We start from the raw sequence: 15,509 nt of genomic DNA on the forward strand, positions 1-15,509 counted from the left end.
ACCACCTAAGCCTGCCGAGGTTGGTAGCACAAAATCTCAGCCCAATGGGAAGAAGTGAAGTTGGTGGCACAAAATCCAAGCCCAACGTGATATTTGTGATGTTGCGCACAAAATCCAGGCCCAACGTGATAAAGTGAAGTTGGTGGCACAAAATCCAAGCCAACGTGATATTTGTGATGTTCCCACAAAATCCAGGCCCCAACGTGATAAAGTGAAGTTGGGCACAAAATCCAAGCCCAACGTGATAAAGTGAAGTTTGTGGCACAAAATCCAAACCCAAAGTATAAAGTTGTGGCACAAAATCCAAGCCCAACGTGATAAAGTTGGTGGCACAAAATCCAAGGCACACTGATAAAGTGATGTTGGTGGCACAAAATCCAGGCAACGTGATAAAGTGAGTTTGTGGAACAAAATCCAAACCCAACGTGATATTTGTGATATTGGCGGCACAAAATCCAGGCCCAACGTGATATTTGTGAAGTTGGTGGCACAAAATCCAAGCTCAACGTGATATTTGTGATGGTGGCGGCACAAAATCCAGGCCCAACGTGATATTTGTGATGGTGGCGGCACAAAATCCAGGCCCAACGTGATAAAGTGAAGTTGGTGGCACAAAATCCAAGCCCAACGTGATAAAGTGAAGTTGGTGGCACAAAATCCAAGTCCAACGTGATATTTGTGATGTTGGCGGCACAAAATCCAGGCCCAACGTGATAAAGTGAAGTTGGTGGCACAAAATTCAAGCCCAACGTGATAAAGTGAAGTTGGTGGCACAAAATCCAAGCCCAACGTGATATTTGTGATGTTGGCGGCACAAAATCCAGGCCCAACGTAAAGTTTGTGATGTTGGCGACACAAAATCCAGGCCCAACTTGATGTCAATGGTCAGTGGGATAAGATCCAACCATGTTATTCAATTGGTCAAGAAATTAAGCGTGATTGTCAAGAAAGGGGGAATAGAAGGGTGCGCGGCCTACGCTGATACTTCACCAACAAAAAATTAATCGTGATTTTGATTTGATTTGATTTTTTATTGATGATTTTTCAAAAATAATTTACCCTAGTTTTGATCAATTATTGTACCACCGATCTTTCAATTTGCATTATGGCATGGTTGCTTCTCCTTAATACTTTGATTCACCTCTTCCTTGGTCCGAACCCTTCAATTCTTGGGTGACATTTCACAATCATACAAAATTTGCCCCAGTGTGTTGCTATTGGACCGTTGGACCTACAAAAAATAGAAATAACCGTAATGATAGATAATACCACCACCATCCGATCAATCTTGCTTTCAAGAAATGTGTAAACATGAGTACTTGGGCGTTTCTTCCTCGATGTAGCAAAAACTGAACTTTACTTTGTGAACTGTGTCAAGTATTCTCAACTTCCACCACTACCAAAACCCTTGGTATTTAGCCAATCATAGGGGTTGTCGTTTGATAAATTCTTAACCCAATTGCGCTCCCCCAATCACATCAGATCTTCTTGACTTTTAATGCTAATAAGACACTTGGTATCCAGGTAATTCCAATAAATCACAGGGATTGCCATTGGATAAATCCAAATAAAATGAAACCATGAAACAAATGAAAGAATATTCTATTTACTCAACAATGATGAAAGTCTCCGTAATTTGAAAATAATCATTCATTTTGAAAGAAAATTAATTTAAGAAAAATGAACCTGTAAACTTAAAATTTTATGTACAATGAACCAAAACACTTTGATTCTCGAACAAAACGCCGCATTTGACCTTTTGGATATCGTTCCTCCGGAGTTTAATGTCGGCAACTGAACCACAAGGTGAACAGAAATTCTAATGAACTAAGTCACCAGCCTTTCAAATCCAAGCTTACTTCTCCTCATAAAAATCCTACCTTAGCGCCCTTTCAGGTTTTCACTAAGGTTACCACTCCACCTTTTTATTTTCTTTCTTCTTTTTCTTTTCTTTTTCATTTTCTTCTTTGTCTCTTTTTTCTCTTCTTTTTCTTTTCTCTTTTCAAAGGTTCCATTTCGAGTTTTCACCTGAACCAATCCTTGTCAATTGCCCTTATCAACTCAGAAGCATTTTAAGAAATGATGGCATCAATGCGACAATCCTTCCTTTGCAAAATGGATAAAGGTGTATTGACATTATTTGCCATGTGACTTAGAAAATCTCCTGAAAGAGGTGATGCAAAGAACAGAAGTCAGGACTTTCGGCTTTTGTAGTGGGGTCAGGTGAGGTGCTAATAAAAGTTAAGGCTTGAAGGCGGATTTCAAAAGTGGTTAAAGTGATCTGAAATTGCATTATTGTATCAACCCTATTTTAGGGTTAAATCACAACTTGCCCCAATTTATTCTCAACTGAGGTTCTGTTTTCTTTTATTTCCTCCCTTTTTTTTTCATTCATCTTTCGAAATTTTGAAAATTTGCCCCAGTTTATTTTTAACTGAGGCTTTCTTTTGTTCATTTCCTTTTCTTTCAACTTTCCTTCAAAATTTGAATTTGCCCCAGTGTGGGGTTTTCTCTCTTTTCCTTTTGCTTTCAAAAACTAAATTTGCCTCAGTGTGGGGTTTGCGATTCTCAGAGGTTGCCAAATGAAACGATTTATTCTGAAGGCTCAAAAGGGGTAACTAGGGATATAATGTCTTAATGGGAAAGGAAGAGGGCCTGACTTTCATTCCATTCTTCGCATTAACTCTAAAAGAAAACTTTCATTTATCAGGCAAAGAATTTCTTACACATATCCGAATTGATCGGCTGAAAAAAACTTGTCCATTCTATTTCTGTGATAACAAGTGCTCCCCCAGGCAAAATATCTTTTGACAAATAAAAGGGTGCTGCCAGTTTAGTGCCAATTTTCCCTTAGCCTCCTCTTTGCACTGGTAAACTCCATTTCCACACTTTATCTCCTTTTTGAATAATCATGGCTTGTCCTTCTTATTGTAACATTTTTCAACTTTTCACTCAAAATGAATGCTAATTTCATTTTCTTAATGTTGACCCCGGTTCGGTTCGAGTTTCTCTTTATACCATCCGAGCCTTTTTGAACTACCTTCGGATGTCTCCTTATTACTCCTTTCATTTTGAAATTCAAATTCACATTCGTGAGATATTGTCATCATCAAACTTCAGAACAGTGATATCCAAAAGGGTCAGAGGATTTTATTCTTGGCCATTTGAAAAGAATGCGTAAGTAACAAAGAGTATAGAAAACTGTACATTTTATTGAATTCAAGATGAAGATCAAAACATGTCTTCAAAAGTCACTTGATTGAAAACTATTTTCAAAAAACCAGTTAAACAAAAAACACACGCGTGAACGATTTTTCATTGGTTTTAACCAAAACAATTTTCCAAATTTATCGAAACTTCCTTCAAGGGAGAGGAATCTCACTAATTCAACCCCTTCCAGGATTCTCAAATTTCTTCATTGGGGGTGGATGCCTCAAAGGCGTCCTTGTGTTCGAGAAAGGGATTTGTACTTATGCTCGGTCCTTGTTCACCCTTTTTCCTTAGCACTATTTCTCCGAATTCGATCATATCATGGATTTTATGTTTCAATGCCCGACAATCATTGGTGGAATGCCCGGGAGCTCCAGAATGATAAGCGCAGACTGCTTGAGAGTCATAGTCAGAGGGAAAGCGCTTAGAATAGATCTTAGGAGGTATAACACCAATTTTTCCGGCAGCTTTCAATTGCTCATATAATTGGTCAACAGGCCGACCTAGATTGGTGAAGGTTCGGTATGGCGTTGAATTTTGGGTGTCACTGGTTTGTTGGTAGTAATAATTTGGGCTAGGGGGTGGAATAGGTCTTGGGTTAAAAGGAGGGCGAGGTCTAGCTTGGACATTTGGTTGAGGGTTTTGAAAGGGTGGTGCGAGTACATTTGGATAATTTGGTCGAGGTTGAGTATGGTGGATAGGACGGGAGTTTGGGTAGTATGGATAGGGTGATGAATAAGCAATGCGGTTTGAAAATCTAGGTCTGGCCGAGGGGCCCTGATCCCCAACAAAAGCAGTTTCCCCTTCTTTTCCCTTAAATTGGGATTTCTTCCCACTGTTATTTTGGCCTTGCAGAGCCTCTAGTTGCATCTTCAATGTTGACACATTAACAATTTTTCCGCCCTTCACAAACTCATCAAATTCTTCCAATTTATTGACAATTTCAGCAAAGGAACACCCAATCATTCGAAAAATTTCCTCAAAATAGGGCGGGTCATGAGCTTTGATGAACGTGCGAACAATATCATTTTCAGTCATGGGAGGCTCCACTTTGGCTGCCAATTTTCTCCATCTCCTTGCACACGTCTTGTGATCCTCAGATGGCTTTCTTTTAGTCCCCTCAAGTGTGGCCCTCATTGGAGCAAGCTCACAATTGTACTCGTATTGTCTTACAAATGCAGTTGATAAATCCACCCATGTCCTCATATCTTCAGGCTTTAAATTGGAATACCAGTCTAGTGCATCGCCTTCTAAGCTCTCGGGGAATAACCGAACTGGCAAGTTTTCATCATTTATTGGCTTGCCCAACTTGTTGGCAAACATTCGGGGATGCGTCTTAGGGTTGCCTGTTCCGTCATACTTGCTAAACTTGGGCGTTTTGAAACCCATGGGCAATTGCATATCCGGAAATAGGCACAGCTCGCTGTAGTCCAGACCTCCTTGTTTGTTCAAACCTTGGCTTTTCCTTATGAACTCCTCAAACCGATCCAATTGCTTTAGCAAATTCTTATCTATCGACGCGGATGACTCCCCAGCTTCTGCTTTCCCTTGGGTGGCGGTATCCATGTTAAATGGCTCAGTGATGGAGTAATAATGTGGTCCCTGAGGTTCGAGTGGCATATTCGGACTAATGTGTGAATAATTTTGGGAAATTTGGGGGTGAGGAGGATTGGTTTGGATAGCGGGTGCCTGGGTATGGGGTAGGCCATGAGTGAGATAGATAAAAGTTTCTTCATGCGGATTTGCAAAACGCGGGGTAAAGGGGGTTTGAGTATAGGGTAAAAGTATTGGTTGCGGTTCAGGTTGGTTAGTAGGTAAAGGCTCAGGTTGACCACCGCTACCACTACCATCAACCAACTGGTCGATCACGCGCCGTTGTGTGGTCATTTCCATATTCAGCTCATTGAATTTATTCAAAACTTCGCTCAGTTGAGCTCCTCGGTTTGCCAAATCAGCTAACGGTTATAGGCCTGTCGGATGATTCCGGGTGTGTACCCATGTTTACACAGTTTCTCAAAGCCCGACTGCGAGATCGTATAACGATGGGGCTTTTTGTGTAGCTATATTTGAAAAACACCTGAAAATTTAGGAAAAATCCCTATTTAGACTCCCTTTCTGGCTTAACTGCTGTTAAAAGAAAGAAAGAGAAAAAGAAAAAGACACGAGTTAGTAAAAATTAAAGTAATTCGGATGCATGTCCTATGGGGGAACCCTTTTTGTGCCAAGGGTAGGCCTAGAATGAAAATGCAATCCTCCAGAGAAGGCACTATATAATACCTGATGGATCCAATCAACTTATTGAGTGAAAAATAATTAAAAATAAAAATTGTCCAATTGGAGTGAAAAAGGGACATTTGTCCCAAAAATGAAGACAAAGTCCGAATGGATCGCCTGTTTTGATCGACACGCAAAATGATGTGTGAAAAATTATACTCTTAAAAGGATTACATGTCTCGACTAATTTATTCAGTGAAGCTTAGACTTAAACCCTAAAAGGGAAAAAACAAGTCAAAGGGATTGGATGGAATTGATGATTTATTCAAAATTGACTAGATCACCCCAAAAATAGGTAAACTGATCAAATGAATTGAATGAAATTGATGATTTATTCAAAATTGATCAGATCACCCTAAAAAGGGTAAATTGGTCGAATGAAATTGATGATTTATTCAAAATTGACCGGATCATCCTAAAAAGGGGTAAATTGGTCAAATTAATGAAAATGATGATTTATTTACTAAATTGTCCTAAAATGAATGAATTGACAAAATGAAATCGATAAATAATTTGATCAAATGAATTGAATGGAATTGATAGTTTATTCAAAAATCAATGGAATTATCTTCCCTTTGGTAGTTTCAAAAATGCATTGCGATGCATTAGCCTATGAGCCTCCTACAATCAAGATTTGGCCTCAATAATGAGGAATTATTTTAAGGCGAATCAAAGGGTATTCGCGGGACGCCTGCCCAACTCTCGCCGGGACTCAAGACAATTCGATTCACGCTTAACGATACATAACAATTAATACAAGCCAAATAAAGAAAAGTCGCTTCCATAATCGAATATCCAAGTCTTACACCACGAGTTCAAAATATATCAGCTATCCAATTCTTACATTAGGTATCCAAAAGATACATCAATCCCCAAAATCTACAACAACAAAAAATGTCTAGGCATTTACATTTGAAACTCTAATACAAAAGTACATCCAAAGGGGTTTCTCCAAATTTCACTTCATGTCCATTCCTGTTAAGGAAAACAAATCTACGGGGTGAGCAATTGCTTGTGAGGTCAAGAAAACACACATGCAAGCACGTTGTTCAAGTAACAATCCCATTTGATAAGTAAAACAATAATATTCAAATAAATAACAATTCGAGCTAGAAAAGTAAACAGAAACAATTCAAGGATATAGGAGTTCTCAGGAGCTATTTTCCACTTGCACGATCAAGAACCTCCACGAATTGACACTCCGTCAATCGGGTAGGCTATAGTCCGTAGAACTTCACTTATCATGTCCCCGTTCACCGCTACATACCCCTGTACCGGGCCCGCCTGTCGCTTGTTTGAGGCGATACTGCTCGAGTATGCCAAGTAAGACCTCTCAATAGGTCAAGCTTATATTTTCTCATGGTTCACCAAGGAGCCCGACCAAGCCCATGCCGGCTCGAGTCCAAGGTTGGCCAGTGAAAATTGAGCGTCCCCCACGAGTATCACTGGGGGTTGAGAAGATTCACTCCAATCGACTCATACAGCCACAACATAATTAATCATTAAAACACTTCACTTAATTCACTTAACAAGTCAATTCAAGCAATTCAAGTACACTTCACGTAAATATTCACTTCAAGTATTTCATGTCAAGTAATTCAAGTACACTTCGCTTAAATGAGAACGAGTGCGATGAAATACACACTCGATTTAATATTTTCAAAATACTCAATTACCAATAACAATTAAACATGTAACACGTTTTCACATACTTGACACTCACCAAATAGTTCAAGGAGCAAAGCACAAGCGATTGTTTAGGCATCTCCCGTGAGATCCTCTTGAAGGTCTCCTTGAGTGCCTGAGCAATTAATAATGAACTATTACAGATTATCGCTTAAAACTCCTAATTACCAAGGAAGATTGCACTCATGTACAATCTAAGAAGATATCCTAAAATGAGCCTTAATTTCTCGTAAATCGAGACTCGAAGTGGGATTTTAATAATACAAGGAAATCTGATTTTTCATCTTTCAAATCAAGTGTAAAACAGTCAAACAATATCGAAGGAAAATGGAGAGTTCGAAAACCTCAATTTCCTTTAAGTTCAAAATTTTCAGATTTGACAAGCAATTTTGAAAAATCGTATCTCACTCTCTATAGGTTTAAAATTAGAAAACTTGATACCTTTGAAAACTACTTCCAAAGTACTAAAAGTTCCTACAAGACACTTTTCCATGATTCAAAATGGAAGACATTCAAATTTTGTCTTAAAATCGCTGATTTGGCTATCAAGACAGTTTTGGGGTTGGTTCTTGGCCAACTTTGAAAATTTGGAAAAATTCACACAATGTGAACTAGCCTCTAAAATTTGGAACTCAATTAGAGTTACAATCAAAGTTTAAAACAAAACAAGCGGAACAAGAATTGGAGTTTTGAGCACCAAGATATGGCAGCTCAAAATTACCCAAAAGTTGGGACTGTTAGACCATTTTCCAGGTTTAAAACATAGACATTGAATCTTCAGTTGAGCATCGAAATAGACTCAGAATAGCTCCAAATTTGGTATGATTACACCACCATATAAGGGATATTTCTCTGTCAAATTTCATGTAAAAATTCGTTCGGGAAGTCAGTTAACAAAACTATTAAAGTTCTACAATTTGCTAAGGCAAATCTGCCTTGCACTTTCGTTTTTTTTTCTCAAACATTTGGCCAATGAAAATTTCTTGAACATGATTCATTTATCAAGAAAAAGTCTAGGAAACATCCCAAAATATATTTGGTAGGTGATTAACACCAAGGATTTCGAATAACAAGTCCCAAATCAAGATTAGTTATAAATCAGTCCAGAATTAGGGTTTTCTTTCACAAAGACAGCTCTGAAATCCAGCCACAACTCACTCAATTCAACTCAGAATTGAGCATGTTAGTGGCATTAAAAACTACATTCATAAGGTTACAATTTCTTAGAAGGAATCGTTTTAAAATTCTGTCCACAACTAGCTCATATTTGAGCATCAAATCGCAGCTCAAAACAGGGCTTCCAGTACAGAAAAGAAACAAAATAGACAACTTTACAAGGTTGGTACGGCTCACTCAGATGGAATCAGAGCATGTATTTAATACCATCGGAAAATTGGAAATGTCTAATTTCTAATACCACAAATGGCAGTTGATTTTGAAGTCAGACCAAAGAGTTGTAGCCAAAACAAAATCACTGCCAGAGAGGCTCTGGTTAGGTTTCCAGTTTTGCTACTTTTTCGAAATCTCAACTTTTGGCCAACCAAATTGGATGATTTTTGGTGGAAACTTTCCACACAACCCACACAACATATTTACATCAAAATCAAGTCAATTGAACCACAAAAAAGTACACTAAGGGTCACGGAAAAATAAGGGCAGAATCGTCACTTTTGCTCATCTCACTTCCTTTGAGTTTTCTTTCACAACACAACTTATCTTCACTAGATTAAGCACTAATCCAACATAAATAACATCAAATTTCATCAAATCAGTTCATCAAGCCATTGTGGGATTTTATAGAGCCCACTCACAAGATTTCCAACAATATAAAGCTACCCATATGAATCTATGAGCTCACAAGTGCAATACAACTTATATAAACCAAGATTCAAGAGGTTGATCATCATTTACCTCCTTAGATGGCTAGAGCAGAAATTTTTGGTCACCTTAAGCCCAAGAAAACCGTGAGAAACAAGCTCGTTGCCTAGCTTAAGTTGATCTCCAAGTGGTTTACAAGTTATGTGTAAATTTTGGAGTGATTTGATGAAGAAATGAAGCAAGAATTAATGAAGATTTTAGTTGTTTTCTCCTTGAAGATGGCCGGCTGTTAGAGAGAGAGAAAGGAGAGTGCTTTGTTGCAAAAGAAGCTTCCTTGAGAAGCTTAAATATGTGGTTCAAAAGTGTTCAAAAGTCAACTCTTTCTCCGCGCGTGCGCGCGCGTTTCGTGCTCGATTCCTCTCGAGTTTGTTTCACTAGTGCACTAAATCTCTAATGCACTTTCATTCATACTATTATTATTCATTCTTAATAGCCCCAAAATAAAGGTCTTAAGTCCCTTAATTAATCGTGCGCGCGGAAACGCATACTTCCGATTTATGCACGATAGAGTGAAATTTCTAATAAATTCTTATAACGATAGTATAACTAACTAACACTTGAGCACTTAAACATTAAAAAAAATGCCTATTTCAAGACTAATGTACAAGTCTCCAATTTTTCAATCTTGTTGTATTCTCGAATCGATTATTGTCTCCAAACATGCATCCACTATTCACTCTAAATGAGCTTTCAAAAATAAATTTTCGAATCAAGACATTTTTAAAATACTTGTAGGTCATAGTTCCATGTAATTGAGTATAAAGAGGTTGAAATAAAATATTCGAAGTAAACGGCCAAATAAATATTTAAATGAACTCGTAATAGGAACTTAAAATAAGAAAATTTGCGAATCCTCACATAAATACTAGTTGGTCACTAATAATAAGGTGGCTAGATGTTTTTCTCCCAAAATATATACTCTCATAGACATTTAAAATAATAAGTCTAGAACTTTTAGACCAGGACAAACAATGAGAGAGAGCACTTGATATTCCAGTGACATCAAGAAACACTAGCTTTTAGATGTTCTTTTCACATTGTGGAAAGCTGGAACTGAACAGGTTCTAATTTCTATCTGTGGGGCTTTCATGCCCGAATGGATTTATCTTCATAAATAGTTGCTCTGATGCAAAAGCCTGTCGTATTTAAAACTTCAAAAAAACTCTACATGCTATATGTTGTTATATAGGTCTAAACCATTTTTTGCTTGACAAAATCTTACATCTTTTGTGTACAAAAAATGAGTTCTAGAATGCTAGAATTAGATGGGTTGTCACAATATTCATTTACAGAAGATTGATCGTGGAGGGCTAAAATTGGATGGGCTATCATGATATTCATTCTTGTTGCTATGGTTGTTATTTCATTTACCTGTCTTATGTGTTTTATTTCAGTATGCAAGTGAGGCATGTATAAACATTGATGTATGAGATGTTCATTGAATAATAAATTGAGATTCATGCATCCTTCCCCATTCAAGTTACTTGGATTGCACTTTTTGAATCACTTCCTTCTAAAAGACTCCTCCCTTTCTAAATGTATTTGACCCTAAAAAATACCTTTTTGATAGTGCATTGCACTACCAACAGATGTTTATTTTGGATTAGAGCTGCTAGTTGCAGCTTACTCACTTCTAATCTCATGTTAGTATAGAATATGAAAATGAATTCATGCACTTGAAGAAGTATTCCAATTAGGAACCATCATGTAAAGCAGTGTCCGATGTTGATTACTTGACTAATTGGCAATCATATGTGAAAGTTAGTAACAATTCACAAACTAATGCTCCACATAAATACATTGAGTTCCTTCAAATACCTTGCCGGAGTTCTTGATCTCAGTAAAATGCAATAATATTGAAAATCATAATATCAACTTTTTGGTATATGGCCAAGTCCCTGAAACTTTCGATTGAGGGCATTTTACTTATTACTATGCCTTCAAAAGTTTGTGAATTGGGACCTGCACTTGGGCCATTCTTTTATAGTTGTACTCTCTTTTACTTCTGAAATCAATTTCCATTCTTTGACAATACCCCAGCCTTTACCCTCCTTTTCTAGTAGGAAATGACTGTCCACCATGACAAACATTACTTTTAGAGTTTCTAAAAAGTTCACTTAGAAAAATCCAGAAAGCAAATCAAAGATACCACATAATCTGTCCACAATTTAATTTCAGCTATTACTGAAGTTACAAACCAAATACCCCATTTTTAACTTTTTAGCTTTTAGATTAGAATCTCGGCCAGCATACTTGGCCTCAAAACCCTGACTAAAGCTGAAAAATTGAACCTGATGTTTAACATGGAAAATGATGACACTGCCACTACCTGAGTTATGCTGTTCAACGAAGTAAATGAATTCTTCAGAATAATGAATGAGCCTTGTAATTAAATGAATTCTACCAACCGATTGTGATCTTGTCATATGATCTGAAACATGTAATGACTCTTTGTGCCAGGTCATCTCTAAAAGCAGGAGAATAAGTGGTAATGGGTCAGAAGAATAAATATGCACGCCTTGAAAATGGTCAAGCAGACCCGGGAAACTTGCACTAGGAAACACGCCCTTCCCCGCATTTGTTTTGGTCGGAGTACTCGAATGAAGCGAGATTATTATTGTTATTACTCCTTCTGTTCCATTTTGATAGTTCTAATTTTTTTCACACAGTTTAAAAAAAATAGTTAATTTTATTAGAAAAACAAATTTAGATTGTTATTTTACTAAAATACCCTTACATTAAATAAAGTTAGCTTTTCATATATCAATATGTTTTGAAAAATCTAAATGCATTAAATGGGTAGGTTATATTCAATATTAACAATCTATATTAAATAAGGTAGTTTATAGTAATAACAACTTACATTGAATAAGGGTATTTTAGAGAAATTAAAAGACAACTACATTCTTCAATTGGAAAGTGGACTACAATTTGGGACAGATGAAAAAGGAAAACAAGACTATCAAAGTGGGACAGAGGGAGCATTATTCTTATTTTTACCTTCCTTCCCTTCGCATGCCCTTCCCATACCCCTAAAATTTAGTGCTTGGAATTGAAATACATGCATTTTTTGGATAAATTTCAGCAACAGAAGACACGGAAATGGTGAATTTAGTTGAAATAAACCTACGAAACTCAAGATCTCATGTTATGCTTTTTGTTGCTTCACTACAGCTAAGGTAGAATGAGAGGTTATTTTGACCGTTGAAGGCCTCCCACTATTGCGGTTTTGAGTGTTCTACGACTCAAAATTTTTGAAGGGTCAATGGTAGAGTGGGCGAGCGTTGGAAATGTGGCTTCGGTAGTTAAAAAGGTTTGTGGCACGGTGGTATGCTCTGTATGTCTGTGAGGTGCTTGTCAAAAGCCACAATGAGTATTTCTCTCGTGTCTTGTGATGAAGATTCTGCTTCTGGCGATTTTCTAGGCTCCTCCAATAATTAAAATATGTGGTGATTGTTAAAAGAGCCATGGACTAATGAATACATTTAATATATAAGGTTAAACACTTATACATATATTTACATAAGAGTTTTTAACAAATTAACTAAACTAAAGTACAAGCCAAAGTATTCATACAATTAAAAATACGATTTGGGTTTCGGTTGCAAAAGAGCTTAACAAAATAATAATTACACTAGCTCGACCCTTTCTTCCAAAATCATGGATTCAAAGTTTGCCCCTGAAAGGAAAACAAAGATAACGGGAAGGGAGTAAGCTTACGCTCAATGAGGTACCAAAATAATAGCAGTCAAGAATCATGGAAACAAACACTTAGATAGAAAGGATACAGGTGGCTCTCAGGACCCAAAATTCCCATTACCGTACTTGAACCAAATTCGTTGACTCTCCGTCAATATATACAGAACAACCATGTCCGTAGACCTCACTTTACACCAAATTTCGTCCACCAAACATACCCCTTACCGGGCCCGAACGCCTCAACAGAAACAGAAGTGGTAATACTCGAGTATACCGGAATCAAGAGTCTCAATACCCAAAGATTCCCAGAAACGGACTACCGTGGTTCGTTATCTAATCGATCAGTGTTGACCTTGGTCCCTAACTTTTGATGTTTAGAAAATAATGGATAATACTAATATCTCTTCAAGAAATATTTTCAGTTGTGAAGCAAATCAGATTCAAAGATCAAATGCTATTGAAAGGGACAAAGGCTGCTGAAAGCTGTCGGATGCTTAGATCGGACGTCCGATAATCATTGCGTAACTTCGGACGCATGAAGAACTCCACCACCGGACGTCTGAAGGAAATAAGACATTCCCCTTGGATTACTGACCTCGATCGGACGCAAGCATCGGACATCCGATAGGATCCTTCAAAGTCGACGAAACCATCGGACGCTGAATATGTCTCCACCGGACGTCCGATAGAAACAAGATGATTTCTCAAATCTCTTTGTTTGCTATCGGATGCACAAAGAGCTTGCATCGGATATCCGATAGAATTGAAGAAAATTTCTCAAACTCACTGTCTGCTGTCGGACGCAAAAAATAGGAGTACTGGATGTTCGATACTCCAACGGCTAGTTGACTATTCAGCTACTTTCTATCCGTTGGAAGCATTAATGAAGCACTTTGTTGGTCTCCGATAAATAGAGTATGGTCAGAATCTTCAAACAACTTTTGCACACTGAAGATACAAAAGATCTAGAGTGATTTTAGTGAGAAAATACTCTCTAAGGAAGATTTGTATTCTTAGTGGTGTGAGGTTCATTGTAAGATTTTCATTTGTGAGTGAATACTTCATGAGTGTAGCTCTGCGAGGGTTGTCCTGAAGGATAGTAAAACTTCCTAACTTGATCGAGTGGAGTTCGGGGCAAGGTGATACGAAATATGGGCCGCTTATGGGCCATGTTTTGGGCTGCAAGAGATTGAATCTTTTAGTAATAGTTAGTAGTTTATTTTCTAGATTTCTATTTTATTTGCTAGGAATAAATTCGGTCCAAGACCTCATGTTGAGTTGGATCCGATTTATAGAGTCTAGGCTCACTATAACTTAAGTTGGTTAATTAGCTTTTATTGGGTTATGTTGGGCCAGCTTAAAGCTTTCATTGGATCGATTATAAGCTGACCATTAGATAGTGGATTTGAGTAGTGGAATCGGGCCAAAGGCCTAGCCTAGCCGAGTTAGGGTTTTCAAGTCACTTTAGGTTTTCAAGTTGTAAGGCTATATATAGCCTAGGTTTTCATTCATTAAAAAGAATTCAGATTTTATAAAATATTCGTGAGTTTATTCACTCTCTCTTGCCTCAAGAGAATTTCCTTTGAATACTTGAGAATTAATCTCAAGTTGTTCAACGAACTTATCAATCAAGTAGTCTCCTTGATTGTGGCGTTCTTCTATCTATACTTTTGGTTCACTAAAGTGGCTAGTCGTGGGTTAAGGAATCTCCTTAGTTCGTGGCTCGTGATTCTAGAAGGGTCAAAGTTCCGCAAAACATCCCAACTTGGTGTTCGTCTAGATCCGTCTCACATCAGTTGGTATTCAGAGCTAGTCGACGACATCAAGTATATCCCGTTGAGTTTGTTCGTAAGCTTCCTAGTCAATTTTATTTTGCAAATCTGGTCGTGTCTCTCTTTGTGTCAAGTCCGATTGTTATTACAAAAAAAAAAAAAAAAAAGGTACTGTAGCATCGTACTGTTCATCGCTACTGTAGTGATACTGTTCACCGCGCCGCACTGTAGCGATACTGTTCATCGCTACTGTAGCGACACTGTTCATCCCGAAAAAAAAAACTTTTGTTCATAACTTGTGTTTCTTTCTTATTTTGGTGTCTTGTTATATTGTTCTTGAAGTTTTGTGTTGGTTTAGAGTAAAAAAAAAAAATCCAGCCGCTAGGGTTTCCTTGGGCGCAAGTTTCTTGCCAAATCTGTCCAAACTTTAGTTTATTCCACCAAGTTGTTTTAATTAATTTCCTAAACTGATTTTGTGGTTGAACTTGTTTGGGGTTGGAATCTTGGAGAGGGACTACCATAATCTAGGGTTTCTTGAAACTAATCTTGAAGTCTTGAAACTTTGATACATGTCTTGATAATTATTGGAGGATTGAAGGAGAACATTGGATTGACATTAAATTCTGGAATTCTACCCAAAAAAAAACAGCCGAGTAATTGTGTGTTCTTAGAGTCAAAAAAAAAAAAACAAACAGAAAAAGGAAAAGAGAAAAGGCATTCGGGTAGCAAACAACAAAGAAGGAAGCCGCACTTTTATTTGCCAAATTCTGTCTTGTTGCACTTGTTCCAACAAACCAGAAAATTACATCAAGAAAAGACTACTCAAAAGTTTTGACCAACCTCCTCTTGAAAATCTTGCACACCTTGAGCCTTGATCACTTGTATCACCCGTTGAGTTTTTTGAGGATCTTGACCATCTTGATTCTTGAAGATTTGCACCTCCCTACGTATAAACAGTTTCTTGTACGTCCTTGCATCCATACGGGGCTT

At 37.6% G+C, this 15,509-nt stretch overlaps 1 protein-coding gene across 1 annotated transcript; it reads right to left on the reverse strand.

Annotated features, from left to right (window-relative positions):
* Positions 1-3,405: 3,405 nt before the first annotated feature.
* Positions 3,406-4,830, reverse strand: LOC113777204. Its single transcript, XM_027322238.1, has one exon. The coding sequence runs from the start codon at positions 4,828-4,830 to the stop codon at positions 3,406-3,408; it is 1,425 nt and encodes a 474-aa protein (XP_027178039.1).
* Between the last annotated feature and the right edge of the window lie 10,679 nt (positions 4,831-15,509).

Source organism: Coffea eugenioides, chromosome 7 (genome assembly GCF_003713205.1).
Source record: "Coffea eugenioides isolate CCC68of chromosome 7, Ceug_1.0, whole genome shotgun sequence".
Classification (NCBI taxonomy): Eukaryota; Viridiplantae; Streptophyta; class Magnoliopsida; order Gentianales; family Rubiaceae; genus Coffea; species Coffea eugenioides.

Coding starts and splice junctions, on each gene's coding strand:
- LOC113777204 (XM_027322238.1), bottom strand. CDS start 4,830: ATGCCACTCGAACCTCAGGGACCACATTATTACTCCATCACTGAGCCA.